Source organism: Vombatus ursinus, unplaced genomic scaffold (genome assembly GCF_900497805.2).
Source record: "Vombatus ursinus unplaced genomic scaffold, bare-nosed wombat genome assembly UNPS02012602.1, whole genome shotgun sequence".
NCBI lineage: Eukaryota > Metazoa > Chordata > Mammalia > Diprotodontia > Vombatidae > Vombatus > Vombatus ursinus.
In genome coordinates this window covers 2,897,156-2,924,422 of record NW_020952380.1, presented here as the reverse complement: position 1 = coordinate 2,924,422, position 27,267 = coordinate 2,897,156, and the positions used below count along the sequence as shown (strand labels likewise).

The 27,267-nt window shown below is 39.0% G+C and overlaps 1 protein-coding gene across 1 annotated transcript in view; it reads right to left on the bottom strand.

Moving 5' to 3' along the window:
- Positions 1-4,269: 4,269 nt before the first annotated feature.
- The window catches only part of LRP11 (LDL receptor related protein 11), a 91,736-nt gene continuing 68,738 nt past the window's right edge, over positions 4,270-27,267 (bottom strand). The window contains exons 6-8 of the mRNA XM_027857978.1: positions 21,865-21,921; positions 13,529-13,627; positions 4,270-6,483 (exon numbers count right to left, since the gene is read on the bottom strand). Of these exons, the coding sequence (XP_027713779.1) occupies positions 6,329-6,483; positions 13,529-13,627; positions 21,865-21,921 (311 nt within the window). The 3' untranslated portion in view covers positions 4,270-6,328. The remainder of the gene's footprint in view (positions 6,484-13,528; positions 13,628-21,864; positions 21,922-27,267) is intronic.

Below are 27,267 nucleotides of genomic sequence, written 5' to 3'. Positions count from 1 at the left end.
GCCCTATATTTCACTGGTGATATATTTTATACTGTTTTTTGGATACATTTCATTATTGGTAATATACTGCAATCTATGCCCACTATGAGTTTCTCAATTGTCCTTTGGTGGTCCAAAATTCTGATTCTTTGGAGGGTGTGATATCCCACAATTTCCAGTCAGATAGTAAAGACAGAGGTCTAAATCTCAGTGAGAGTAGGTAATGCTCATCTCTAAGCATCTGGTTTCACTTGTTCCTCCAAACAAACTCAACATTGACTGTGTAGGAAGGTTACTGCTGTAATTTAAAATGTTCATTTTATCTTTAGAATATTCTCTCAGAATATAATAGGGTAGTGTTCCAGGAAGAATGGGGCCTACATTCATGGGCCTGGGACCAAGAGTGAATCAACAAAATTATTGTTTAAACAGCAAGTTTGCAAAAATAAAAATTAAATAAAAATTAACCTAAACCAAAACCAAAACCAAAACCATAACAAAAACCAACCAACAATTCCCTCCAATCTAGGAACTGTAATTCCCAACCACCTTCCCTTATCTGTAAGCTAATAAGGATCAGTTTTGGAAACAAAATTCAAGCAAGATGTGGAATTCATAGAAAATGAACATAAATGATCAATGCAGCCAAGTCCATAAAACCAAAACATGAAATAAATTTTGTTCTGAAAAATGAGAATTTTTTTTAAAAAATTGAAATTATGATCTCAAAGCATAATTTTAGACTCTGCTAGGTGATCCCATGCTCAATGCTATTAGTTGATCAGTCAGTTATGATGGCAGTAGGGCCCCTACATAAATTGCTCTTAAGTTTTAAAACACCAAACAAATCAGTTAATCAACAAGCATTTATTAAATGCCTACTATGTGCCAGATACCACGCTAGGCACAGGGAATACAAAGACGTAAGTAAAACATAACCTGCCCCTAAGGACATTCTGTAGGGGAAGACAACAATACATATATAAGTCAAACAGCCACAAAATAACTACAATGAATTTTGAATCTGGAAGCAGTAGCAGTGGGACTTGGGGGTGGGGGGGGGAAGGGAGGACTTAAAAAACAGGGGCTCATGTATAGGCAGGTTTGAGCTGAACTTGGAAGGAAGTTAGTTGTCCTCAGAAGAAGAGAGATAAGGGAGTGCATTCCAGGCAAGGACAGATTGTACAAAGGCACACTGGTGGGATATGAGTGAGGAAAGTTAATAATGGCTATTGTTATTTCTAGGGCCTTTCAGGGCCATGGGTAGAAATCATAGTGTGCTCTTTCCAGGGGTTGGTACGAAAAATTTGTTGCAAGTTAGCATCAAAGGAGACAGCTTTTCTTAACACTAACAGAATGGACAGGAAGAGGCAGATGGGTCATGGGAAAAGCAACAACCAAAGTAGAGCTATGATAGAAGAAGAGTCACTGAGTAGTCTGAGAGGCAGATTCCTGTGAAAGGAGAATTTGGAGTGCTCTATTTTATGCTCTGCCATTCCATTCCACCAGTTTCTATTAGGAGGACATGCCTGGAACAGTGTATAGAGAGAGATGGCTTTTGTCAGGGACGTCTAAGTTTAAGTCCTGACCATGATACATAGAGTCTTTGTGACCCTGGGCAAGTCACTTACTAACCTCTCAGTATTCTAGGCAACTTTTTTCTTTCCTTCTTTTTTTTTTTTTGTTTTGTCGAGGGAATCAAGGTTAAGTGACTTGCCTAGGGTCACACAGCTAGTGAGTGTCATGTGTCTGAGGCCGAATTTGAACTCAGGTCCTCCTGATTCCAGGGCCGGTGCTCTATCCACTGTGCCACCTAGCTGCCCCTCTATGCAACTCTTAAGACTATAAGTTAGAAGGAGGAGGAAATTTAGGCTATGTGAGAAACAAAAGATATCAATAAACATTTTATATTTTTTTAAAAGAGAGTAAGTTGCAGAGAAGGTGCTGACCTGAATTGATGGAGGAAGTTTCCCATAATAATCATAGACTTTGAATAATCATTCATATAGAGCTTTAAGATTTGCAAAGGGCTTTACATATGTTATCTCATTTGATCCTTACAACAACCCTGTAAGTACTATTGTTATCCTCATTTTTACAGATGAGGAAACCAAGGCAGACAGAGGTTAAATGACTTGTTCAAGGTCATACAGCTAAAGCATCTGAGGTAGGATTTGAAGCCAGTGCTTCTTTATTTCAAGTCTAGAGCTCTGTGTACCGCCCTATCATCCTCCCAATTAACCTAGCGCACAACCTAGACTCCTTACTTCCTCTTACCCATATCCAATCTGGTGCCCATGGCCTATTTTACCTTTTTAATATCCCTCATATAGTCTCCCTACTCTCCTCAGACACTGCTGACACCATGCTGCAGACCTTCCTTATTACAACAGTCTGCTAGTTAATCTGCCGGCTTCCAGTCTCTTCCCAGCGTAGTCTAACTTCCACTCAGCATCAAATTAATATTCCTACAGTGTAGATCTCACTATGTCACTTTATATTCAATAAATTGCAATGGCTATTACCTCTAGGGTCCAATGTTCTCTGTTTAGCATTCAAAGCCCTTCACAGCCCAACCCCTTCTACCTTTCCCGTTTTCTTATATCTCTCCCCCTCTTCTCTCTGTGCCTCACACATGACACTCCATCTCCTAACTTGGTGGCTGTCCCCCATGCCTGGAATATGCTCCGTTCTTTTCTCTACCTCTTGGATTCCCTAGCTTCCTTCAACAGTCAGATAAGATCTCACATTTTACAGGAAGCCTTTCCTGATCCCTATTAATGCTAGTGCCTTTCCTCTGTTGATTATCTCTAATTTACTGTGAATAGGTCTTGATTATCTCTAATTTATTGCGTATAGACCTTGTTTGTACATAATTGCTTGTATGTTGTCTCCCCATTGGACCGTGTTCTACTAGAGGGCAGGGACTGTCTTTTGCCTTTCTTTGTATCCTTAGCACAGTGCCTCAAGCAGAGTAGGCATTTAATAAATGCTCATTGACTGATGAACATAAAAACGAACTACAACAATGAAATCCCAGGTCCAGTTCCTTTCCTAAATATTACTGAGGCCTTCCACCTTCAAAGTAGTGGGTTACTGAAAGAAAAGAAAAGAAAAGGGAAAAAAAGAAAATAAAAAAGGAAAGGAGAGAAGAAAAAAGGAAGAAATATTTGTATAACATGGAAAGAAAGGAAAAAAGAAAGGCAGAAAAAGAAAGAAGTCTTTGCTCTCAAGGAGCTTAATAGAGAGGTATAAATACAAGATAAAACAAAAATGAGATAATCTGAGGAGGGAGAGAGCACCATCAATGCTAAGGAAGTGGAGCTGAGTCAGGTTTTGGAAGATGCTGATAAATGAGTAATCTGGGTCTCTTTTTGCACCATCTGGTATTTCCACCCCTTTTTTTTTTCTTCCATCGTATTAAATCCCTACATTCCTTTAGTCTTTTGGTCCCCATAGCAGTCTAGGAACTACACATTGTCCCAGTTTGACATATCCTGGGGATGGCTCTGCCTGTTGAAGAGTGTGGGAAGGAAATTCTATTAAAAATGTGGGGGTGGTGGTAGAAAAATACATTCAAGTCCTTTTCAGGGCAGGATGTAACTAAAGGCCTAGACAATTTCACTTATTATTATTTTTAAAATAAGTTTCACTGATGTCTTCTGCCATAACATCACAATAATCTCAGGCCACGCCACTCCTTGGCCCCCCTCTTCATGTCTTTCTGATGATTTTGCTCATGGAAGACACAAAAAGATAGCATGAGACTTGTAGCACTATAGTGACAGGAAAGTGAATAGTGGAACTCTTCTCTTGAAATGAAAACTAAGAAGATGGACTGCTAAGTATGACTTAGGTTAGCCTGAAGAAAAATATACTTTGATGGAGAAAGGGTTTTGATACAAAGTACTGCAAAGTGGTAGAATATCCTTCAACATTCAAAAAATGAATTAGGGGCAGCTAGGTGGCGCAGTGGATAGAGCACCGGCCCTGAAGTCAGGAGGACCTGAATTCAAATCCGGCCTCAGACTGGACACTTGACACTTACTAGCTGTGTGACCCTGGGCAAATCACTTAACCCCAATTGCCTAAAAAAAAAAAAAAAATGAATTGATATAGGTGGAGGCCAAGGTAGTGAGGGGACACAGAGCCCATCTTTCCCTGACTTTTTTTTTTTTACCCACTCAAGCCTCTTAATCCTCTCCATCAATCTCTCCATCAACATGTACACATAGTCATCTAATGCTACTATTTGGTCATATTTATTTTGAATAAAAAAGAATATAAAAAGACAAGAATAAAATAGGGTTTATTGGTACAATATTATTTTACATAGACAGCTTATTTTAAGTATTTTTATACCATGGCAATCCTAAAGTTGGTTTTAATTCTTTAAGTACAAAAAAAAAATGACCTATAGGAAGATGCATGCCTTACCTGTCTCAGTTTTATTGGCTATGGCTATCCTTACACATGAAAATAAACTGCACAACATTATAGATAACATTTACATCTCTATAAACTGCCCTTGGGAAAAGCTTAATGCTTTGCTGGGTACTAAAGGTATAGTTGGCAAATGTCTGGAGTTTCTCAGGAAGCTGAGATGATGTCTTACTTGCACAATGTGTTGAAAGATTTGAAAATCAAACTCATGGTTGCAGGAACAGCACTGACCTCAGAACTAGTGTTTTGCTTACTATTATGATACTGTAATCAGATAATTTATCTCTATCAGAATTAAACTCTTTTGGTAGAGGGTCAGCTAGCCCTGTGGTTACCTAAATAAGTTATTCTATGATGTTTTTTCAAAAAACTTTGAAGATTTGCCACAGGTATTCACAGACACTTTTTGTTTGTTTCTTGCAGTGCATGGAAGTAGCATGGCAGTGTGTGTGTGTGTGTGTGTGTGTGTGTTTATCCCCAATGGTATTTCTGCCCAATATGGCAGCCTTTAGGTCATGTCATCCTAGTATTAAATGAGTGCCAGAATCATATAAATCTTTCAAGACCCTGCAGACTGAAGAGCATAGCTGAGTCAGCTGACTCTGGCTATGTCTGAAAATGCTAGCAAGTCCTAAAATGTGTATATTTGATGTTGAGTGACTGAGTCCAAGTTATAAAATGTTAATTTATAGAGCAAAAGAGAATTTAAAAGTTAAATTCTAAGAACTGGTATGTTTTACTAAACCAAGGAACTGTGGCTATCTAAAGTTGCTTGGCATCTTTGTCAATATTTTGCCTGCAAATACACTGAAAGTGCTTGTCTTTTCAGTTTGATTTCATTTTCTTTGATGGACAAAAAAATCCTGTTGAAATGTAGTGAATATATAAATGGCCTGGCTGTGCTCTTAAGGAGAGCAAGGTGTTAGACATAACAGAGAACTAATGTGGATCATATTAGGAACTCTCAAGAAATGTTAATTGTTGAATCAATGACAAGAGAAAATTAGAATAAAGGAAATGAGCAAATTCTTTCTATAAACCTCTCTCCCCTACCCCATCCTCCAGTTTAATCCCCTGCATCACCTTTTCTCTCTCATTCTATGGCCTCTTCTAATCCAAATTCAAACCAAGTTTCCGATAATTATTTCACCCCTAACCCCTATTTCCCCCACCTGCTCATCGATGTTTGAAATTCATTTAATGGAGAACAAAGCCTTTCTTTTGACAAAAGAGAAGAGTCAAAGTACAGATCTGCAGAAGAGATAACATGTTGACAAATTCACACTAAAGTAGAAATGACTGATATGAAATTTATTCCTGAGAGCAGGTTTTGATGAGCAGTGAGGGGGAAGGCACTGAGTACCTAAAATGGAGAAGGGCCAGGAAGAGCAGAGAAAGGGGAGGCTAGGGATGCCCAACACAATCTTCATTTACTTTTTAGTTGGCCCTGGTTCTCAAAATATGTGTATATAACTATATATCTGTGTATATGTAGATGGATATATACATATACATATATATAATCTGTATCAATGGGTGAGGTGATATGCTAACACTGCCACACAATGGCCATCTCCCTGAGCTGCTGTATTGCCTGCATGAACGGATTATCTTACATATCTCTATTTTCAGGCACAGCTTACTATAATCAGTCTTTGACTTATGTTTTATTTTAATCCCATGAACAACTATAGACACATCAATAGTTATCGAGTACTGTCAGAAGAAGAGATTTTAACTATAGTTAAAAGGAATAAGACTAAAGGTTTTTGGATTTGACGAGGATTTTTTTTTAATATTCTCAGTGCTCCTAGCACAAGTCCAAAAAAATGTTGATTTTTAGAATCAGACACCTAGATAAATTATCAATGGAAACACCTTCCTCAGCCACTAAGAAACATGTTTCTCATAGGTACATCCCATTTATGAGGTAGTCCGATTCCTCAGATGTTATGGGCCGGGCTTTTTTGAGTTTCTGTCTTACCCATCGAAGTCGGCAAGCAATCATGAGGAGGAGCAAAGCAGTGATGGCCAAACCTAGTGCCAGGGGTAAGACTGCACCTGCAATAAGGTTCAGAAAAGAAGAGGAGTCAGTGACACGTGGGATTGCCTATATGGAGATAGGAAAGTCTAGCCTTTTGAACAGTGAAAATGAGCTCTCTCTGTTTCACTGCTCAAGTTTCCTGATTGTCCTTTGTCACGATGATGCTTTCCCAGTTTGCTTTGACCCACTTAAGGGAATACTTCTGTGATAAAATACTGACTGTACTATTATATTTATGGATCAATGCAGAGTCATCCTAATTTCTTTAATGTAGGAGAGACTTCTGAATTCTTAGCCAGATTTGGGCTTTAGGAAGGTTATAGGGGATAAGAGAATGGACCTATGATTTCCCCTGGATAGGGAAGATATCTCTACAAGTGCTGGTCAGCACCTTCAGGGATCCTACTCTCTGTTGGCAAGTGTTCACATACTCTAATGACATTCAGTCAATAGTTGGATTATAGGATCATAGTTTTAGAGCTGAAAGGGACCTCAGAGGTTATGTTCAACCTCTTCATTTTACAAATGAGAAAAGTAAGAGCTTAAGTAACTTTTTTTTTTTTTTTTTGCGAGGCAGGTGGGGTTAAGTGACTTGCCTATGGTCACACAGCTAGTAAGTGTCAAGTGTCTGGTCTGAGACCGGATTTGAACTCAGGTCCTCCTGAATCCGGGGCTGGTGCTCTATTCATTGCGCCATCAAGCTGCCCCCTTAAGTGACTTTTCCAAGGTCACACAGGTAGGATCTGAACCTGTTCCTCTGACACCAAATGGGGTACTCTCTGCCATATTACATGGTGTGTACCTAGTAATTGTTAGAGCCCTTTAGAAAATGGTTTAATCATTTGCTTAAGTTCTCTGGTTGTGAGAATGGGAAAAGGGAGTTGGGGATCACAGATTCTTTGCTTTGCCAGTCCAACTTCCCAAATCCGATTCTCGACATCACAGAACTATAGAAGGGCCACTCTGGGGCTTGCCTCCAGATCACAATATACTCTTCTTTCTTTGAACTAACACAGAAATAAATGTCCTGGGGTGGGGAGCCTGCAGCCTCGACAGTAACCCACATGTAGCCCTTTAGGTCCTCAAGTGCGGCCCTTTGACTGAATCCAAACTTCACAGAACAAATCCCTTTAATAAAAGCATGTAGGGCATCATGGCCTTATTTTGTTATTACTTTAATCTTGCTTCCTTCCTCAAGTACATCAAAACTTCTTTATGAGAAATGACTGTCTTTTGAGTCTTTGTGTCTCTCCATATGGGGCAGCTAGGTGTCAAAGCGAATAGAGTACTGGACCTAGAGTCAGGAAGACCTGAGTTCAAATCCAGACTCAGACACTTAATCGTTGTGAGACCCTGGGCAAGTCGCTTAACCCTGTTTGTCTCAGTTTCCTCAGCTGTAAAATGAGCTGGAGAAGGAAATGGCAAACCACTCTAGTATCTTTGCCAAGAAAACCCTAAATGTGGTCATGGAGAGTTGTATAGGGTCATGACTGAAATGACTGAAAAACAAAAAATCTCTCCATATAATTCAATACACAGGGTGCCTCAAAAATCTTAGCGTAGTTTTAAGCTTTAATAAGGCTTTAATCAGACACTCAGTATACTGATCTATTAACTTCAAAATATACTGGCTTAATTTTGGCTGTGTGGAGGTTCTGAGGTTAGGCAAATATGTACTCTTTGCCTATTAGTCTGACTTCCTTCTGATGCTTGTGTTTTAGACATAAAGTCTGGAAAAAAAACAAATCAAAACCTCTTTTCTTATCCTGGTCTTTACATTAGTTATAAGACTATGGGAAAATTACTTAAACCTCAGTTTCATTATCTGTAAGACAGGGATAATAATGTCTTTGTTACCTATTTTGTAGGGTTACTGTGAAGATCAAATTCGAGTTAACACAATATGTCAACCCTATGTATGTCAGCCATAATTATCAGTTATTACTTGGATTCTCAGCCTGGAATAACCTTTATTAGCTTGGGTGGATAAGGGACAAACCAAATGTGGCTCAGCTTAAATGGTTCAATGGATAGAGCCTCAGACACTTACTAGCAATGTGACCCTGGTCAAGTCACTTAATCCTGTTTGCCTCGATTTCCTCATCTGTAAAATGAGCTGGAGAAGGAAATGGCAAACCACTTTAGTATCTTTGCCAAGAAAACCCCAAATTGGGTCTTGCAGAATCAGACATGACTAAACAACAAGGTTTCATAGACTTATTTTTCTCTAATCAACATCCACCAACTATTCTTAAACTTACAAATTCCTCCACTAGGCCTGGTTTAAAGATGGTACAGTAGGAGCTATTTTTAGCTACAAAGGTCTTGCCAGCTGGTGAAACCAGAGAGCAGAGAAACTACAGGACAGGTCTGGACTGGTTTCATAGCCAGTGGGCTAAAAATAGCCATTAAATACAGAGGCTTGAACGCAAGATGAGTTCCTACACTTCTTGGGACACTCAATTATCATTAGAATCACAAATAACAAGAGCTCATATTTATAGTACTTTACAAAGTACTTTCCTTAATAATCCTGTGGGGTATGTAATAATAAAGGTGACATGTATATAGAAAGTTAAAGCTTGCAAAGCACTTTTATTTTTAAATTTTAAAAATAAATTTAAATTAATTTTTATATATAATATATAAATTAAAAAATTAAAAAATAAATTTTAAATTAAAAATTTTTTATTACTTTGTATTTGACATACACCAATTAACAGCAGCATTTCTATTTGCAAGGAACAGATAAAGAAGATTGCATTGGAGAATGGGAATCTCCATTACCAAAAACTTGTCCTTTTTAAAAAAAAGCATATAATGAATTCAACATGATCATCTTAAAGCTATACTGCTTGTCTGGGTCTCCTAAGTTTTCTGTTTATGCTTTTTTTTTTAAAGGCAATTGGGGTTAAGTGACTTATCCAGGGTCACACAGCTAGTATGTGTCAAATGTTTAGTCTGAGGCTGGATTTGAACTCAGGTCCTCCTGACTTCAGGGCTGGTGCTCTATCCACTCGCCACCTAGCTGCTCCTGTTTATACTTTTTTTTTTACATGCCTCAATTATTCTCTTTTCTTTCTTTTCTATGCTTCTTTTTGGACATCATTAAAAATACTTGCTTCATTCCCATGTCACTGCCATCAACTGTTGTTTTTCAGTCATGTCCCACTCTTTATGACCCCATTTGGGGTTTTCTTGGCAAAGCTACTAGAGTGATTTGCCATTTCCTTCTCCAGCTCATTTTTACAGATGAGGAAACTGAGGTGGTGTTAAGTGACTTGCCCAGGGTCACAAAGCTAGTAAGTGCTTGAGGCTGCATTTGAACTCAGGAAGATGAGTCTTCCTGATTCCAAACCCAGTGCCCTATCCACTGCACCACCTAGCTGCCCCAACCCCCTCATCAATACCACATGCAAATAGAAATTCTTCCTTTGTGACAAATTAGCATAGCAAATCAAATCTGTACATTGGCCACATTCAAATATATACATAGATGTATGATATACGTGTATATAAAATATATATTTATATCATTCTGCATCTTGTGTCCATCATCCCTCTGTCAGGAGATAGGTAGAATACAGCATCATTGGCCCCTGGATCCATGCTGTTCATTTCATTGCTCTGGTTTCAACAGTTACAAGTACTTTTCACGAACTTTAGTTCATTTGATCTCCACAACTTCCTCAACCTTTGAGGTAAGTGCTACTATTGAAGAGGTAAGTGTTACTTTTGAAGAGATACTAGTGGATGAAAAAGGATCACTGACTTCAAAGGGGTCAGGTTTTGAAGATAAGGATGGGTTTTTTTGTGAATGGATCAGAGTTAAATGGATCACTAGACTTGTTTCTTGAAGTAATCATTGGAGCTACTGAAATGGATCACTTTCTTTGAAAGTGCTACTATTATTCTCATTTTGCAGTTGAGTAAACTGAGTCAAACAGGTTAAGCACAAGGTGACACAGCTAGTAAATGTCTGAGGCTGGATTTGAACCAAGGTCTTCCTGACTCCAGGCCCAGCACTCTATCTACTGTGTCACCTAGTTGCCTCAAGATGCATAGGGAACTTGGATTTATGGTTATAGGTGGATAGGACACCTACCTTGAAGTCAAGGAAATTTGGGTTTAAGTCCTGTTTCTGTCCCACACTGTCTATGTGACCCTGGATAGATCACTTAACCTCTAGGCAATGCTTGAGGACTATACAAGGTACAGAGAAAATGTCAACTTGCATTAGCTAAGGAAGCTTCCTCACTGGAGAGTTCCTTATATTAATGAAGTCATAAGGGGAACATCCTGTCCCTATTACTAAGCCAAGCACGGTGTTAAGGGCTACAAATAGCAGAGTGAAACAGTCCCTTCTCTCAAGGAGCTCAGATTCTAACTGGGGGAGACACCAAATATAGGACAGTTTTGCTTCAGGGCTGACCAGGCCAGTGGTTCTAAGGATGCAGCTACAGAAAGCATGGAGGCTCCAGGTGTCTTTGGGGTATCTTGGAAGTCAGATTATCCGTGTCTGGGAGCTTGGAAGTTGTATTGGCGGGGCAGCTGGTAAAGGTTGGTGCTTCTCCATCTTACAGGAGGAATTATAGTTGATGACCCCTTGCCCATCCAAATGGCCAAGTCTATCTGGCAAGAGTGGAGGATTGGGAAGGAGGGAGTAGGCCAGAGGGGTGAAGTAGACTGGATATTCTGGGTTTCCTTCCTCAGGGGAGGGTATGGGGTGTCAGTCCAGCCAGGACAGGGAAAAGGGTAGGGGAAAAAAGAATCAGCAGGAAGGTTGTTTGTGTGTGTTGGAGATGGGGATGTAGAACTTTCTAAGGTACTTGCTCCTGATGGGGCTTCACTTTGGGATCGGGGCCCTAGCAGTCAGGCAGGTTGTCTGGGGTGGGGAGGGGAATAAGAGAGGAAGCCCACAGTGCCTGCCTCCTGAATGGAGGAAGTCTGGGGGTGGGGAGGCCAGGAACTGTAGACTCCTACCTGATAATTCAGGTAATTGAGATACTGAACTCACAACATGGATCAGAATGAGAAAGTTATGCAGGGAAATTCCCTTTGGTATAGTGACAGTAAAACAGGTGATTCGACAAACCCTCTGATTTGACAAATCAGAGCTGAGACCATTCTTTGATATCAAGGAAAGTGAAATCTCATAGAATGCTTGGGTCAGAAACGTCCTCCTGTGAGTTTCAGTGAAAATAATTCCTAACTGTGACATAAGGTATTCTGCAGTAGAGTGTAAGCTTCTTAAGGACAAGAACAATTTTTTTGTTTTGTTCTGTTTTTTGCTAGGCAATGGGGTTAAGTGACCTGTACAGGGTCACACAGCTAGTAAGTGTCAAGTGTCTGATGCTAGATTTGAACTCAGGTCCTTCTGACTCCAAGGCTAGTACTGTATCAACTGCACCACCTAGCTGCCCCAGGAACTACTTTTTGTTTTGTTGTTGTAACCCAAGTGCCTGGTACAGTGTATTGCGTATACTAGGTGCCTAATAATTGCTTTCAGGATTAGACTGAACTCTCAGAACCTAGATGGCCAGTTAGGAATATAGCTTATTAAATTTTTTTTTCAGCTTGTATAACTTGAAAACTAAAACGTACCTGCTTCTCCCAAACCGAGTTATTTTTTTAAGTGACCTCCTGTGAAACTAAATTCTACTCGTCAGTCACACGGCAGCTGAGGAAATATTTTTTGTTCTCAAACTATGGCACAACTGTAGATGACCTCCATTTCTCCTACCCTAGGTCAGTGGATTTTATTTTGTGCTTAGAAATCAAAATGTGTTTGTCTGTCAATTTCTGAAGGGTAAATTCTCATAGTGAAAATTTAAGTTAGCTCTAGAGCCCCAACCTATCTAGATTTAGCCAATGTGCACATATCATTGATAATTCAGCACTGACAATCCAAGGTTAAAGTAAAATGTTTTCTTAATTAGTCAGTCTACAAGCTTGACATTATATAATCTTCCTCCTCCTCTTTTCCCTGCCCCCAAATTAATGATCTCTCCTCACTTAGAGAATTATAGACTATTAGGGCTTATCATCCTGGGAGAATCACTTAACTTTTCTGAACTTCTGTAAAAATATAGAGGTAGTCCTATATTTTGAGCTTAAAAGGACCATACAGGACACCTAAGCTAAACTCTTAATTTTGTTGTTTGTCCTTTGTTATCGAAGAGGACTATGACATCAGGAAGGTGATGCTGTGACTTGCAAGTGAATTGGATTTAAGTGAGGGAGGTCTGTGCAAAGTCACCGGTATCACTTTCTCCTCCAGAGCCATCTGGGTCCAGCAGCAAGATATGGATCAGGATGACTGGAGATGCTCCTCCCCCTTCATTTTACAGAAGAGGAAACTGAGGCTCAAGGACATGAAATGAGTTGCCCAAGGTCCTTCAAAGAGGGAGCAGCAGGAGTATTGCTGAGCCCAAGTCCCCCTTCTCCAAATCAATCTCTCCAGTGTTCCAGCCTTCTAGCTCTTGCATCCTATCTTAATATCAAAAGCTAACAATTATATAGTCTTCTATGGTTTTATAATTTAGAGAGCATTTGCACTACTTCACAGGTAGTGCAAATATTATGATCACTGTTTTACAAATGAGAAAACTGAGACTTGGAGATGGAATGACTTGCCCAAAATCGCAAAACCACTCTAAGGCAGAATCAGGGCTAGAGTTCTAGCCTCCTGAAAGATTAGTTGTCTTTTTACTACACAATAACAACTCATGTTTCTATAACGTTTTCATGCTTGTGTTTTCCTCATAGCTAACATTTACATAAAGCTTCATGTTGTACATAGTGATTTACAGCTATTATCTCATTTGATACTCAGAATAACCCTGTGAGGAAGGCAGCGCAAGTACTATCTCAGTTTTACCGAGAAGGAAACCCAGGCTCTAGAGCTTAAGGGGCTTGCTCAAGATCATAAAACCAGTAAGTACATGAAGTAGGGCTGAACCCAGATCTTCTTGACTTTAGGTTCTACAAAGCATCTCCCAGATATGAGTGTGAATTACTGTTTTTTTTTTACTAAAATGCAGATATTATAATATTTCTTACCTGTTTCTGGGATTGGGTGTTCTCTTAATCGATTGCTCTTTGACTCAGGAATATAATTTCCCATTTTCTTGTCTGTATCTTTCCCTGAGGAGCTACTATCTGGGGGAAATAAAAAAAAAAGACATAAATGCATTCAATTGAAATGGTGTAAGAAATAGATTAATTATCACCCTTACCTACCCTCAATCCTCCAACCTTTACCATCTTGAAAAAGGAGAAAAAAAATCTATCCCACCCTATAGGAAAATTGAAGGGGAAGGGGTTAAGAGAAGGGAGGGGGGAGATAGAAGGGAGGGCAGATTAGGGGAAGGGGTATTCAGAATGCATGCCATCTTGGGGTGGGGGGAGGGATGAGATGGGGAGAAAATTTGGAACTCAAAATCTGGTGGAAGTGAATGCTGAAAACTAAAAATAAGTAAATTAATAAAATCTGAAAAAAATTTAAAAAAATTTTAAAAAGGAGAAAAAAAACTTCAATGGAAACATGAAGTCAGGTCTCAAACCTACCTAAACGAGCCAGGCTTATTATGTCTTTTGAATTCTCTTTTGGCCTTTGAATTCTATTGATATCCTATGCTTATTATTGCTAGACAGCTGGACTTTGGTGAGGAAGACCTCAGCTCCACTCCTGCCTCAGACACTTATTAGTTATGTGGCCCTGAGCAAGTCATTTAAGCTCTTTTAGGCTCATTCTTCTCATCTGTAAAATGGAGATAATAGCAATACTACCTCCCAAGGAAGCTGAGAGGATCTTGTTGTTGTTTGTCCTTCATTATACTAGAGGACCATGACATCGGGGAGGTGATGTCATGACTTGCAAGTGAATTGGATTTAAGTGAGACAGGGCTGTGTAATGTCACCAGCCTCACTTTCTCCTCCAGAGCCATCTGGGTCCAGTGGCGAGATATAGATCCGGAGGACTGGAGAGGGCACCCTGAGAGGATCAAATGAGTTGACAAATGTAAATCACTTTGTGGACCTTAAATCCTATAGAAATGTCAGCTATTATGTTCGTGTAATTTATAATCATGAATACAATAGCCTGAATTTCCATAGGACTTTTCACATTTCAAAGCTTTTTCACTACAGTATTTTATTTTAATTATTTAATTAAGGCAGCCCAGAAAATTGATATTTTCTTTGTTGGATTTTTCTTTTTGGTTGAGCTTTAGTTTATTCATCAGAGTCTTTTCCTCTCTGATTAAATTGAAGTCTCTATTAATTCTAATGTGATTTAGTAATTTTAAGAGTGTAGAACAAAGTCTCCAATTGGTAAAAATCAACATCTTTACTTAATAATTTATCTATTACTCAGCAATGCCTTTCAATTTACAGAGAGAAGGAGGTGCAAAATGCAATAGAAATAAAATTATGGGATTTCCCCCCAGATCTACGGAGGCCACAATTATACTGTTTATCACCTCGTCTATATGATGCACATCTCTCTTTCCATATATAGCATATTTTCAATTAATTGATCAACAAGCATTTAACTACCTATTAGGTACTAGGTGGTAGCTAGGTGGATGGAGTGCTGGGACTAGAATCAGAAAGACTCAAATTATTGAATTCCTTGCCCAGAAAACCCCATATGGGGTTACAAAGAGTCAGACACAACAGCAACATTATGTGCTAAGCTCTGGGAATACAAAGACAAAAAATAAGAAAAATAACTACTCTCACAAAGGTTACATTGTATCAGGAAAGATACATGTGAGGAACAGAGAGAACGCTCATTTGGCTAGATTGTTGAGTGGAGAAAGGGAAGTAAGGTAAAATGAGACTAGAAAGATAGGTCATGCTCAGGTTGTGAAGGGCTTTAACAGCCAAACAGAAAAATAAATGTTTTCTCCTAGAAGTAACGTGCAGCCACAGGACTTTATCGAGTAGGATAATGACAAGGTCAGATCTGTGCTTACAGAAAATTACTTGGGCATCTTTGAGGAGAATGAATTGTAATGGAGAGACACTTGAGGCAAGGAGACAAATTTGGAGGCTTTTGCAATAGTCTGAACAAGAAGTGATGAGGTCGTCAACGAAGGGGGGTAGTTGTAGGAGTAGAGAGGAGCTGGATATGAGAGATATTGTGGAGGTAGAAATAATAAGATTTGGCAAATGGTTGGAAAAGTGAAGTGATGGAGATTGAAGAATCAAATATAACACAGACATCACGAACCAGGAAAACTGTAAGAATATTGGTACCTTCAACAGAGGGGAGTGGTTCGGTAAAATGGTAGGTTTGTAGAGGAAGAGAATGAGTTCAGTTTTGGACATCTTGAGTTTACATATCCAGTAAATGGTTGGTGATGTGGGATTACAGCTCAGGGAAAAATTAGCATTAGATATTGTGAGAAATGAATATATTTCTCTTTTGTATTTAATAATTAATTATTGTATTAGGACCAAAGTTTTTTTTTTTTTTCCTTTTCTACTTCCTTATCCAGAAACCAACCAGTGTGGGAAATCTCTTTAAAGATTTACTCAGGTCAAATTTAATCAGATAGTAAAAAAAATTCTAAGTTTGAGCTAATGGGTGTATTTTTGCTCATTGTGTTTGCTCAGACAGCTCTGGGAAAATGTTGATTCTCCCTTTTGTCAAGACAGGTGATATGGAAATTGATGTCTCTTTGACCAAGATTTGGGTGATCCAAGTCATTTTGATATAGCCCACTTCCCATTGTGTTAATTGGTCAGAGTTGATTGGTACCCCTCAGAAACACCTACTCTTTGAAGGGCATATAAACGTGAGTCTACCATGAAGAGTCTTTGGCCTAAGAGAGATGGCCAAATAACCATCCTTTTATTAATAAATTTGTTGACTTTATTAATAAAATCATTAAATTACCCAGAAACTATGTCTCTTGGAATTTTTTTTAATCATCACGGTATAGTGACCATGAATCATCTGCAGAGGGATTTTTAAATGTGTGAGAGCTGATGAGATTGCCAGGAGTGCAGAAAAAGAGAACATTATTAATATTAATGAGCGTTATAATGACTTACAGCATAGGCAGGTAAACAAATTTGTTACAATGGTATGATTTTAATAGGATTTTGAGTGTTATGTAAATGTTTTCATAGTTGTGGAGATGACACAAAGAATTTAGTTGGGAAAATTTATTTTTGTGCTTATTTTTAATACTTGAGGGCATGTGTATAATCCAGTAATCAACAGATATGTATGAGGGCCTAGAAGTGGTACTCAATGTCAAGGACAGATTGTAATTCAATTAGGATAATTTTTTTTTAAATGACTGAGACTCCTTAGTTGGACGGAGAGGGAGTATTTACAGGCCCAGTCCCACTACTGATTAGCAAGGGAGCTTAGACTTGTTCTGTTTCTGGCCAATTTCTATTTTCTTGACCCCTTCTTTGGTTGCCCACTGCTTCTGAGGGCTCACTATCTTAGTACCAAACTTAGTTTGGATACCTGAACTTCAAAGCCCACTGTAGAACTCTCCAGTTCAAGAGAGCCATGAGTCTCACTTTTTCGAGTAGCTGGGATTATAGATGTGCACCACCACATTTGAAAGGATAACTTTCTTTGAGTAGCATAAGTGACTTTATTGAGAAGAGGTTGCCTTGAAACATCACTATAAAGTCAATAATGAAATGGAAAATGATAAAGGTTAAAATGGCTCTAATGGCCCTAGGAAAATGTTAGTCTTAATGGCTCTCCAGTGGTAATGTTTTATCGGCATTGAATGTAAAGGATTATAAATACATTTTTATGAAGTATGGTAGCTATTTTGAAAGGTTAAAGTATCTCAGCTGTGGAAATAGCTGAAAAGAGTGTGTTCACATTAAATTGTTGTTAATTACTATGTCTGAAGTATCTGTTGAAAGAGAAGGATAAATGGTACTCCTTGAGGACTAAGAAGAAAAAAAGGGGATTTTCATAGGTCTCGACCCTAATTATAGTGTGGGGAGAAAGGGACCCTGACCAGACACTCTGTTAACTGCTTGCTTCTCCTCCCCAACTATGTTTTCCTAACATTGTAATAACCTGACCTACGGTCAATCCAGACAAAAGAAAAAGCTAATGAAAATAGGATTAATACCTCTAAAAAGGCCCTCACCTAGAGAAATCAGGGAGGAGAAGTATAGCTTTGAGTCTTTTTGTTCTTTGGGGATAAGAGACGGGGTTGTCTGTGATAGACATACAATCTTCATTTGTAGGATATCTGGACAAGAAATTTACTTATCCACAGGGTACTTTCCATGAAAGCAGTTTTATAACTTGCTGTCAACAATTATTCAAATTGTAAACACTATTGGTTCTTCAAATTTTCATTTGCCTATAGTCACCAATGCCATGCAATTCTTCCATCCCATCTTTTTTGGAGGCTGTATCTCCCTTTCTTGCTCAAGTTGGAAGTGCAGTGGCCAGTTACAAGCCTGATTCCTTTTTCTAACCTGGACTGGTTCACCCCTCCTTAGGTAATCTTGAGGCCCCCTGCTCCCTGTGGCTCAACATATTGGTGCTGGACTTATTGTGGACACCTGATTAACTTTAATCCACTGCAGCTCAGAGCTCCTAAGTTCAAGTGATCCCCTAGCCCAAATTCCCTTTAAAGCAGAAATTACATGCATGTGTCACCACTCTTGGCCTTATTACATTCCCAACATATTCTTTGGCACTCCATATGGTTAGGCTCCTAGGTGACATAGGAGAGCACTAGGCCTAGAGTCAGGAAGACTCATCTTCCTGAGTTCAAATCTGGCCTTAGACATTAACTAGTTGTGTGACCATGGGTAAGTCACTTAACTTTGTTTGCCTCAGTTTCCTCATCTTTGAAATGAACTGGAGAAAGAAATGGCAAACCACTCCTGTATCTTTGCCAAGAAAACCACAAATAGAGTCATGAAGAATTGGGGCAAAACCACAGCAAATGGTTAGGCTGAAAGAATATAACAAAACTAATATGTAGCAAATGGACTTAGAATACTCTCACAGCTCATACAATGATACAGTAACTCACATTTATAAAATGCTGTACATTTAGCAAAACACTTTTCTCACAACAACACTAATTGGTAGCTATTGTAAATGTTATCAACTAAGAAGATATGAGTATCTATTAGCTGATACAGATAATTTATCATCTTTATAAAATTTTAATGAGAATGGTTCTGACATAGATGGAATATATCATGGATGAAAACATAGGAAGGGAACTGGCAAGGTTTGTAGACAGGTTTTTTGCTTTCTTTGAACATCACACCATACTTTCAGAGCACTGTGACTGAGTGAAAGATAGAGAGAATAGCCTACCACATATGATGTCCACATTTCTCAGACTTTCTTTCAAGTCCTTTTGTAATCTGACCCTGCTATGTTACATTTCACATTATTCTTTCTTTCTTTTTTGTGTGTGAGGCATTTGGGGTAAACTGACTTGCCCAGGGTCACACAGCTAGTAAGGCTGTGTTTTGAACTCAGGTCCTCCTGACTCCAGAGCCGGTGCTCTATCCACTGTGCCACCTAGCTATCCCCACATTATTCTTTAACATGCATGCTTACCCTTTGTCAGGATGGTCTCCTCACTATCCCCAGCATACATCCCATACTCATTTCCATCTCTATGCCTTTCCTCATACTATATGTTGCCTCATTCATCATTCATTTTCTCATTCAAAACCCTATATGCAAAAAATTATGCTAGGCACTAGGAGACATACAAGACTTACATAAGATGTGGCCCCTTCCATCATGGACCTTGGAGTCTAATAAAGGGATGAGACACATACACAGAAATAACTATACAACCCAATATTTCATGATAAGTGAAAAGAATATTGTTTAATGGCTCAAGGGGAAATTTATTACCACTTGGAAAGATCAGGAAAGATGGAGGTAATCTTTGAATGTGACTTGAAAGGATAGTTAGGAACTCAAGAGATGAGCAGTAGAGAGGAAGACATTCTGGATGCCAGGAACAGTGTGAGAGAAGTCAGACACGGGATGGTGTGGGGCATGTTTGGTGAGTTTTATGCAATCACGTTTGGCTATATTGTAGAATGTGTGGAGGGGGAAAAATAAGGAGGAAAAGTTGCCAGAATAAAGTGGTGCCAGATTGAGATGGGTCTTGAACACCAAGTAAAGTAGTTTAAACTTTACTCTCTATAAAATCCAAATTCTGTCTGTCCTTCAGGGCCCATCTCAAAGTCCACCTCATCCATGAAGACTTCTCCTACTACTCAACCCCACAGTTGCATTTAGAGTCAGAACAATACTAGTTTAGCACTGTTAGATGTCCTCTATTTATTTCATAGAGGCAGCTAGATGGCTCATCAGATAGAACGCTGGTCTGGAGTCAGGAAGACCTGAGTTTAAATCTAGCCCTCAGACACTGATTAGCTGTGTGACCCTGGGCATGTCACTTAACCTTGCTTGCCTCAATTTCCTCATCTATAAAATAAACTGGAGGAAACAGTAAAACACTTCAGCATCTTTGCCAAGAAAACCCCAAATGGAGTCACAGAGTTGGACGTGACTGAAATGACTGAACATTCATTTTGTGCATGCTGATCTTGATCATTAGCTTGATTATAAGTCACTTAAGGGTGGGGGTCTTATCTTATATTTTTCCTTTATGTCCTATATCAGTAGGCATCTTTCCCTTGTTTTCTCCCTTAGTCCTTTTATCCATTGCTTCATCTTGCATTGAATTACCAACAATTTACTTTAGGGCCACGGCCTGATTTTCCTGTTTTGAAAGTGGAAGTACTAAAATGAGAGAATGATTTTTCCAGCAGCTCTACTGAGAACAGCCTGAGTATTTTCAGAATGATCAGAATCAGGATCTTAGTACTTCAACCTCCTATAATTGTCCTCTACAGTTTCAAGCTTTTGAATCTTAGGTGAATTTTGGCTACTGTCTATTCTTTTTTTGTGAATAGTATTTTATTTTTCCATTTACATGTTAAGATAGTTTTCAACATTCATTTTTATAAGATTCTGAATTCCAAAATTTTCTTCCTTCCTTCCCCCTGCCCCAAGACAGCAAGCAATTTGATATAGGTTATACATGTGCAATCATGGAAACATACTTCCATATTAGTCATGTTGTGAAAGAAGAAATAGAGCAAAAGGGAAAAGCCACAAAAAACAAAAAAAACAGAAAAAGTGAAAACAGTATGCTTCAATCTGCATTCAGACTCCATAGTTCTTTTTCTGGATATGGATTGCATTTTCCATCATGAGTCTTTTGGAATTGTCTTGGATCGTTGTATTGCTGAGAAGAGCTAAGTCAATCATAGTTGATCATTGCATAGTATTATTGTTACTGTGTACAATGTTCAGGTTCTGCTCACTTCACTCAGCATCAATTCATGTAAGTTTTTCCAGGTTTTTCCAAAATCTGCCTGCTCATCATTTCTTATAGCACAATAGTATTCCATTATATTCATATACTACAACTTGTTCAGTCATTGCCCAATTAATGGGCATTCCCTCAATTTCCAATTTTTTGCCACCACAGAAAGAGCTGCTATAAATATTTTTGTGCATGTGGGTCCATTTCCCTTTTTTATGATCTCTTTGGGATATAGACCTAGTAGTGATATTGCTGGGATAAAGGGTGTGCACAGTTTGATCGTCCTTTGGGCATAGTTCCAAATTGCTCTCCAGAATGGTTGGATCAATTTGCAACTCCACAACAATGCAACAGTGTCCCAATTTGCCTATATCTTTTCCAACATTTATCGTTTTCCTTTTCTGTCATATTAGCCAATCTGATAAGTATGAGGTGGTACCTTAGAGTTGTTTTAATGTGCATTTCTCTAACCAATAGCTACTGCCTATTCGTAATAAAAATTAAACTTGGCTCCCCTTTGAATCTTCAATCCTTCTTCCATTAGGGTTAAGGGGACATTTGCAATGGAATCGTTTTCAGACTCCTTTACACCCTCAGCATAAATCTGACATTCTCTGTGTGAGTATGCCGATAGGGTCTGGTCATGGCCTACTTGGCAAGACAAGTTTGTCATTTGGATAAACTCTACATAGTGGAATCCAGTCGCTGTGGATCTTGAACCTGACCCTCTGAAATCTCAGAAAGAGCTGGGGCCCCAGCCCTACAATGTTACAGATTAGGTTTCCTACTTCTTTGCTTCTGATAGAAATAGAAACCCAGGGAACTTGCTGCCCCATTGTCTCACTAAATAGCAGAAGAACGCATTTTCCTTCAGCATGGTCTCACCTTCCCCAGTCCAAACCTCCTTTCCCCCTACTCCCACATATCCTTGACCTTCATTTCCCTCCCTTTCTCCTACTGACCCACAAAATCAATTTGTGGCCACATTAATAGCAAGGAATTGAAAGAAGATCATACCTGGCTCAGAGTGAGAGTGGGTTGATGGCTCTGTTGCAGTCTGCTGGGAAACTGCTCCTGTTTAACAAAAGAGAAAAACGGCTTAAGAAAAGGACACTAGAACAACGATTTTCTGTCTTTGAAGTCTCCTTTTGGTAGCAGAGGGACCTAATTGTCTAAGGCATCTAGGCAGACATTTGTCACTAGTCACAAGTGGAATGGCTATGCGCAGCTTTTCATAGTCTTGAAAACCCATGGCTTGGAAGGAGGTTAGTCAGTTCTAGAGGGTCAATATTTTGTTTGATTGTTAGGGGGGCATGATATGGATTAGCTAACAAAGGAAACTGAGGAGTGAGATGAGTAGGAAAAGAACCAGGAAAAGATTGCGTCCTGGAGAAGAGAGTGGTCAACAGTGCCACATGTATTAGAATTTAAAGTCAAGAACAAGCAGGGAGGGAAGAAAAAAAGGGGGAAAATTTATATGATGACTTTATTATATATTTAAAAGGAATAGCAAGTTGTACATAATAGATTTGCAATTTCATGTGCAATCACCTTTTTTTTAATTCTACTATGTTATGGAAATGCTTGTTTTATTTCATAAGTTAAAATTAATAAAATTAAAAGAAAGAAAAAAGAATGAGAGCAACTGAGAAAAGAACGTCATATATGGCGATTAAGGTATCAATGGTAACCCTTGGAGGGTGCAATTTCAGTTACGTGATTCAAAAAAGTCAATAGCAAAAATACAGGAGACATAACTGGACAACAGCTTATGAAGACATGAAGATTTTAGTGGACCGTAAACTCTGAGTTACCTACGTGACATGGTAGTCAAAAAAAGCTAATGTGATTTTAGGTTACGTTAAGAGAAGCATAGAATCTAGAATAAGGAGGTGACCATCCTGATATGCTCTGCTTTAGTTAAACCACATAATGAATTGCTGTTGTTGTTGTAAGGTCATTTCAGTGGTGTCCAACCCTTTGTGACCCTTTCTTGGCAAAGATACTGGAGTAGTTTGCCATTTTCTTTTCCAGCTCATTCTGCAGATAAGGAAACCAAGGCAAACAGGGTTAAGTGACTTGCCCAGGGTCACATAACTAGTAAGTGTATGAGGCCATATTTGAACTCAGGAAGATGAGTCCCTTGGATTCCTGCCCCAGCACTCTATATTCTGTGCCACTTAGGAGTGATTCATTCACACATTGGTGTTCACTCCAAAGAAGTCAGCTCGGATAGTGATAGTGCCTAGAAGCCATATCAAGTTGGAAGGATCCATGATGCTTTGTTTGGAGAAGAGAAAGCTTATGAGGGGTACCACAATTATCTTTAAGTATCTAAAGGGCTGTCATATAGAGAATGGATTAGATTTGGGCTATTTAGCCCAGAGGGCAGAAATAGGAGCACCAAGAGGGCATTTAAAGTGGCAGATTTTGGATTCCTATAGGGAAAATCTTCCTAATGATTGTGGGTGTCCAAAAGTTGGATGGGCTTCCTAGAGTTAAGTCTTCCATCACTGAAGGTCTTCAGTAGGAGACTGGATTGCCATTTATTGGAAATACTATTGAGGGGAATTCATACTCAGGTACAAGTTGTAGCAGAAAGAACCCTGGATTTGGAGTCAGAGGACCTGCATTCATATCTTGGCTGGCTATTCCTTACCTGTGTGACCTTAGGAAAGTCACTTCCCAATCTCTGGGCCTCCATTTCCTCATTTGTAGAATGAGTCTGGTAAATAAGATGATCTCTGATATGAATTTCATATAATTTTATGGTATCTTCTAGAGGATTAGTCTTCTAAACTTGTAGGATCAAGCAAACCCCATGTGACTTGGGATTTTTTTTTTTTGAGGTAAATGGGGTTAAGTGACTTGCTCAGGGTCACATAGCTAGTAAGTATCTGAGGCTAGATTTGAACTCAGGTCCTCCTGACTCCAGGGTCAATATTCTATCCACTGTGCCACCTGGCTGCTAACTTAGAATTTTGAGATCAACCAGGAAGTCAAAAGTGAGGCTGATTCAATAAAGAGTATCTGCAGGGTTATAAGAAATGCCTTTGTATGCTAAACATACTTCATCTAAATCCTCTAATTATCAGAGCCCAGTGAGAGGAAAGGTTGTAAAAATATTTCCCCAAATTATAGAGCTTTTCTTATATTTGGACCATTTCTGGTCCTGATTCATCTAGATAAATGAGATTATACTGTGTACATTTTAAGAAGCCATCTATCTAAGGACAGGACTGTAGCCGTGATTTCTTTGGCACAGAAGCCACTGAGATGAATAAATTCCCTCTACTTTCTCTGCAATTTACAGTCTTACAGAGTTGCTTAGAGCACTTCAAGGTTAAGTGACTTGCCCAGGGTCACAGAGACAGTGTATGTTAAGAGGTCAGATGGTGTTAGAAGTTGGATTCAGACCCTGGTTCTGAGGCCCGCTCTCTATCCACTACACCAAGCTGCCTCTGAGGCACCTCCCAAGGGAAAATAATAATCCATATAAGGAAAATGGCAAGGAACATTCACAGATTTAGACCTGGAAGGGACTTTGTTGTTGTTGTTATTGTTCAGTTGTTTCAGTGGTTCTTTGTAACCCCATTTAGGGTTTTTTTGGCAAAGATAATGGAGTGTTTTGCCATTTCCTTCTCTAGCTCATTTTACAGATGAGGAAACTGAGGCAAACAGGGTTAAGTGACTTGCCCAAGGTCACACAGTAAGTGTCTGAGGCCAGATTTAAACTCAGGAAGATGAGTTTTCCTGGCTCCAAGCCCAGCACTCTATCCACTGCATCACCTAACCCCCCAACAACAACAACATAGCTTCACTTCCTCTTTTTTCAGAGTTTTTTTTTTTCTTTGTTTTGTTTTTGGGTAATTGGGGTTAAGTGACTTGCCCAGGGTCACACAGCTAGTAAGTGTCAAGTGTTTGGTCTGAGGCCAGATTTGAACTCAGGTCCTCCTGACTTCAGGGCTGGTGCTCTATCCACTGCACCACCTAACTACCCCATAGCTTCACTTTCTCACTCATACAGCTTCTGTGAATTTTCCCAAGACTTCAACTTGCTAATGATGGACAGCGTTAGTTAATATAGGTCTACTTCCTTTCCATTTTGAATGCAGTATGCTGGAAGGGGCATCCTTGCTAATCCAAATGGTTCTCTCATCAACACTTGGGAGGTTCTGTGTGAGCCTTTTTACTTCTACACTAATATACCTTGGGCGTTCTTCTAAGCATTTATCTTATTAATGGTTTTTATAAAAGAAGCATATAAGCAGAGCTGGTTTTATGGAGATGGAAATCAGTGATGTGCAAAACATTCTGCAGAGGCTATAGAAGGCTCATAAACCAGAAGGCCAGATGGCTGATCTGAAGTTGCTGAACTGTCTGTAGATCCTTGGAACTTACTCCTGGACTGACTTCTGAGAGTTACTCTGCAATGGAACTCTTTGCTTATCTTTCCAAAGTGAATTGTGAATGAGGTCACACAGCTGTGGACACAAGCTCCATTTTCTAAAATAATGAGACAGGAATAAAAATCAAAAGCCCCAATCTACCACAGCACTTCTCATAGCTCCTTTATCTTTTTTTTTTTTTTTTTAAAGTGGCTTAACTGGCTAATCTTTCCACTCAGGGGAAAAATAGACAACAAATCACCAAGCATTTATTAAGCCCTTACAATGTGTTGGACATTGTGTTAGGTGCTGGGGATAGAGAGATTAAAAATAAAACAAGTACAAGAGTTATTTTCCTAGTCTGCTCCCTCTCCACTGGGGGGGCGGGGGTGGTGAACGTGATATGGTTGATGAACCAGAATAGGAGACTGAGAAGGAGTGATTAGACAGGTAGAAGAAGAATCAGGACAGAATACTGTCCAAAAAGCCCCAGAGAGGAAAGACAGGAAGACAGGGTAGTAAAAAGGTGTTAAATTCACTAAAGAGGTCAAGAAGAATAAAGATTGAGAAAAGGCCGTTAGATATGGTGATTCAGAGGTCATTTGGAAATTTTGGAGAGAATGGTATCGGAAAATGGGTGATTCAAAAAATATCAGCTGCCAAAGTACAGAATTACTGGTTAGTCAACGGTCCATATGAAAAAGACCATTCTTTTTATTTTTAATTTTTTGAAATTAAACTTATTTTCAATAAACAAAAATCTATTTTCTCTCCGTCCTACCCCCTCACCCACATTGGAAGAGAAAAAAAGTAAAGCAAAACTTTTGTGACAAATATGCATAGTCAAGCGAAACAAATTCCATCATTGGCTGTGTCCAATAAAATATGTTACGTTATGTTTGTTTGTTTTTGGTTAGGCAATGGGGTTAAGTGACTTGCCCAGGGTCACACAGCTAGTAAGTGTTATGTATCTGAGGCTGGATTTGAACTCAGGTCCTCCTGAATCCAGGGTCGGTGCTCTATCCACTGCGCTACCTAGCTGCCCCCCCCCAAAATATGTAATGTCTCAATCTGCACCCTGAATTCAACACTTCTCTGTCAGGAAGTAGGTAGTATGCTTCCATACAGATCCTTTGGAATCAACGAGCATTTCAAGATAAGAAGCACTTATTAAGTACCTATTATGTACAAGTTTCTGTGCTAGCCCTGAATCATTGTTGGTCATTGTGTTTATCTGAGTTCTTCAGTTTTTCAAAATTGAAAACAAGGCATTCTTATGGAAGGACTGGCTCACATAAATATCCCAGTCCTAAATTGGACTTCAGCTTTTCTTTAACAGATATTACTAGGTGCAATTTACTATGGCCTTACCAGGGTCCTAGATTCACTTTTTGTGACCTCAAATAAAAAGAATAGTATAAGGCAATTATTTTCCTTCTTCAGATCGCAGTTACATTTTAAGGTGAATTAGCAAAAAGAAATAAAAGTGTTCAAGGTCATTTTGTGGCTGATAATTTGCTTGGCTGATGCCTCTGTTAGAAAGAAATATAGTCATCCCTTCCACATTGAGACTTTCCCCATTGAGGTTTCGATATACCACGGGTTGGCATAAGAAATTAAATGGGAATTTTTGGGGAGTTTTGTGGAAGTCCTGGCTGACTCACGAAGGCCCGTAGATGATACAGAAAAAGTTTAGAAACTCGGAAATGCATAAAATATATGTATAGCATATTTTACTTTTTAATATCATAATAATTTAGACTTCTTCTCTGGTATGAAGGAAGGGTCAAAAATTTTTGTGAGTTCAAATCCTGGCTCAGACGCTTACTATCTGTGTGACTCTGGACAAGTCACTTAACCCTGTCAGTCTCAATTTCCATCTGCAAAATGAGTTGGAAAAGAAAATGATAAACGTCGTTGCCAAGAAATCCTTGAACCAGTTTTGAAGAGTAGGCCACAACTGAAACGACTCAACAACAACAAACAAGAAATATTGGTATTGACTTTTAGCATTGTGTGTTTTGCCATCATT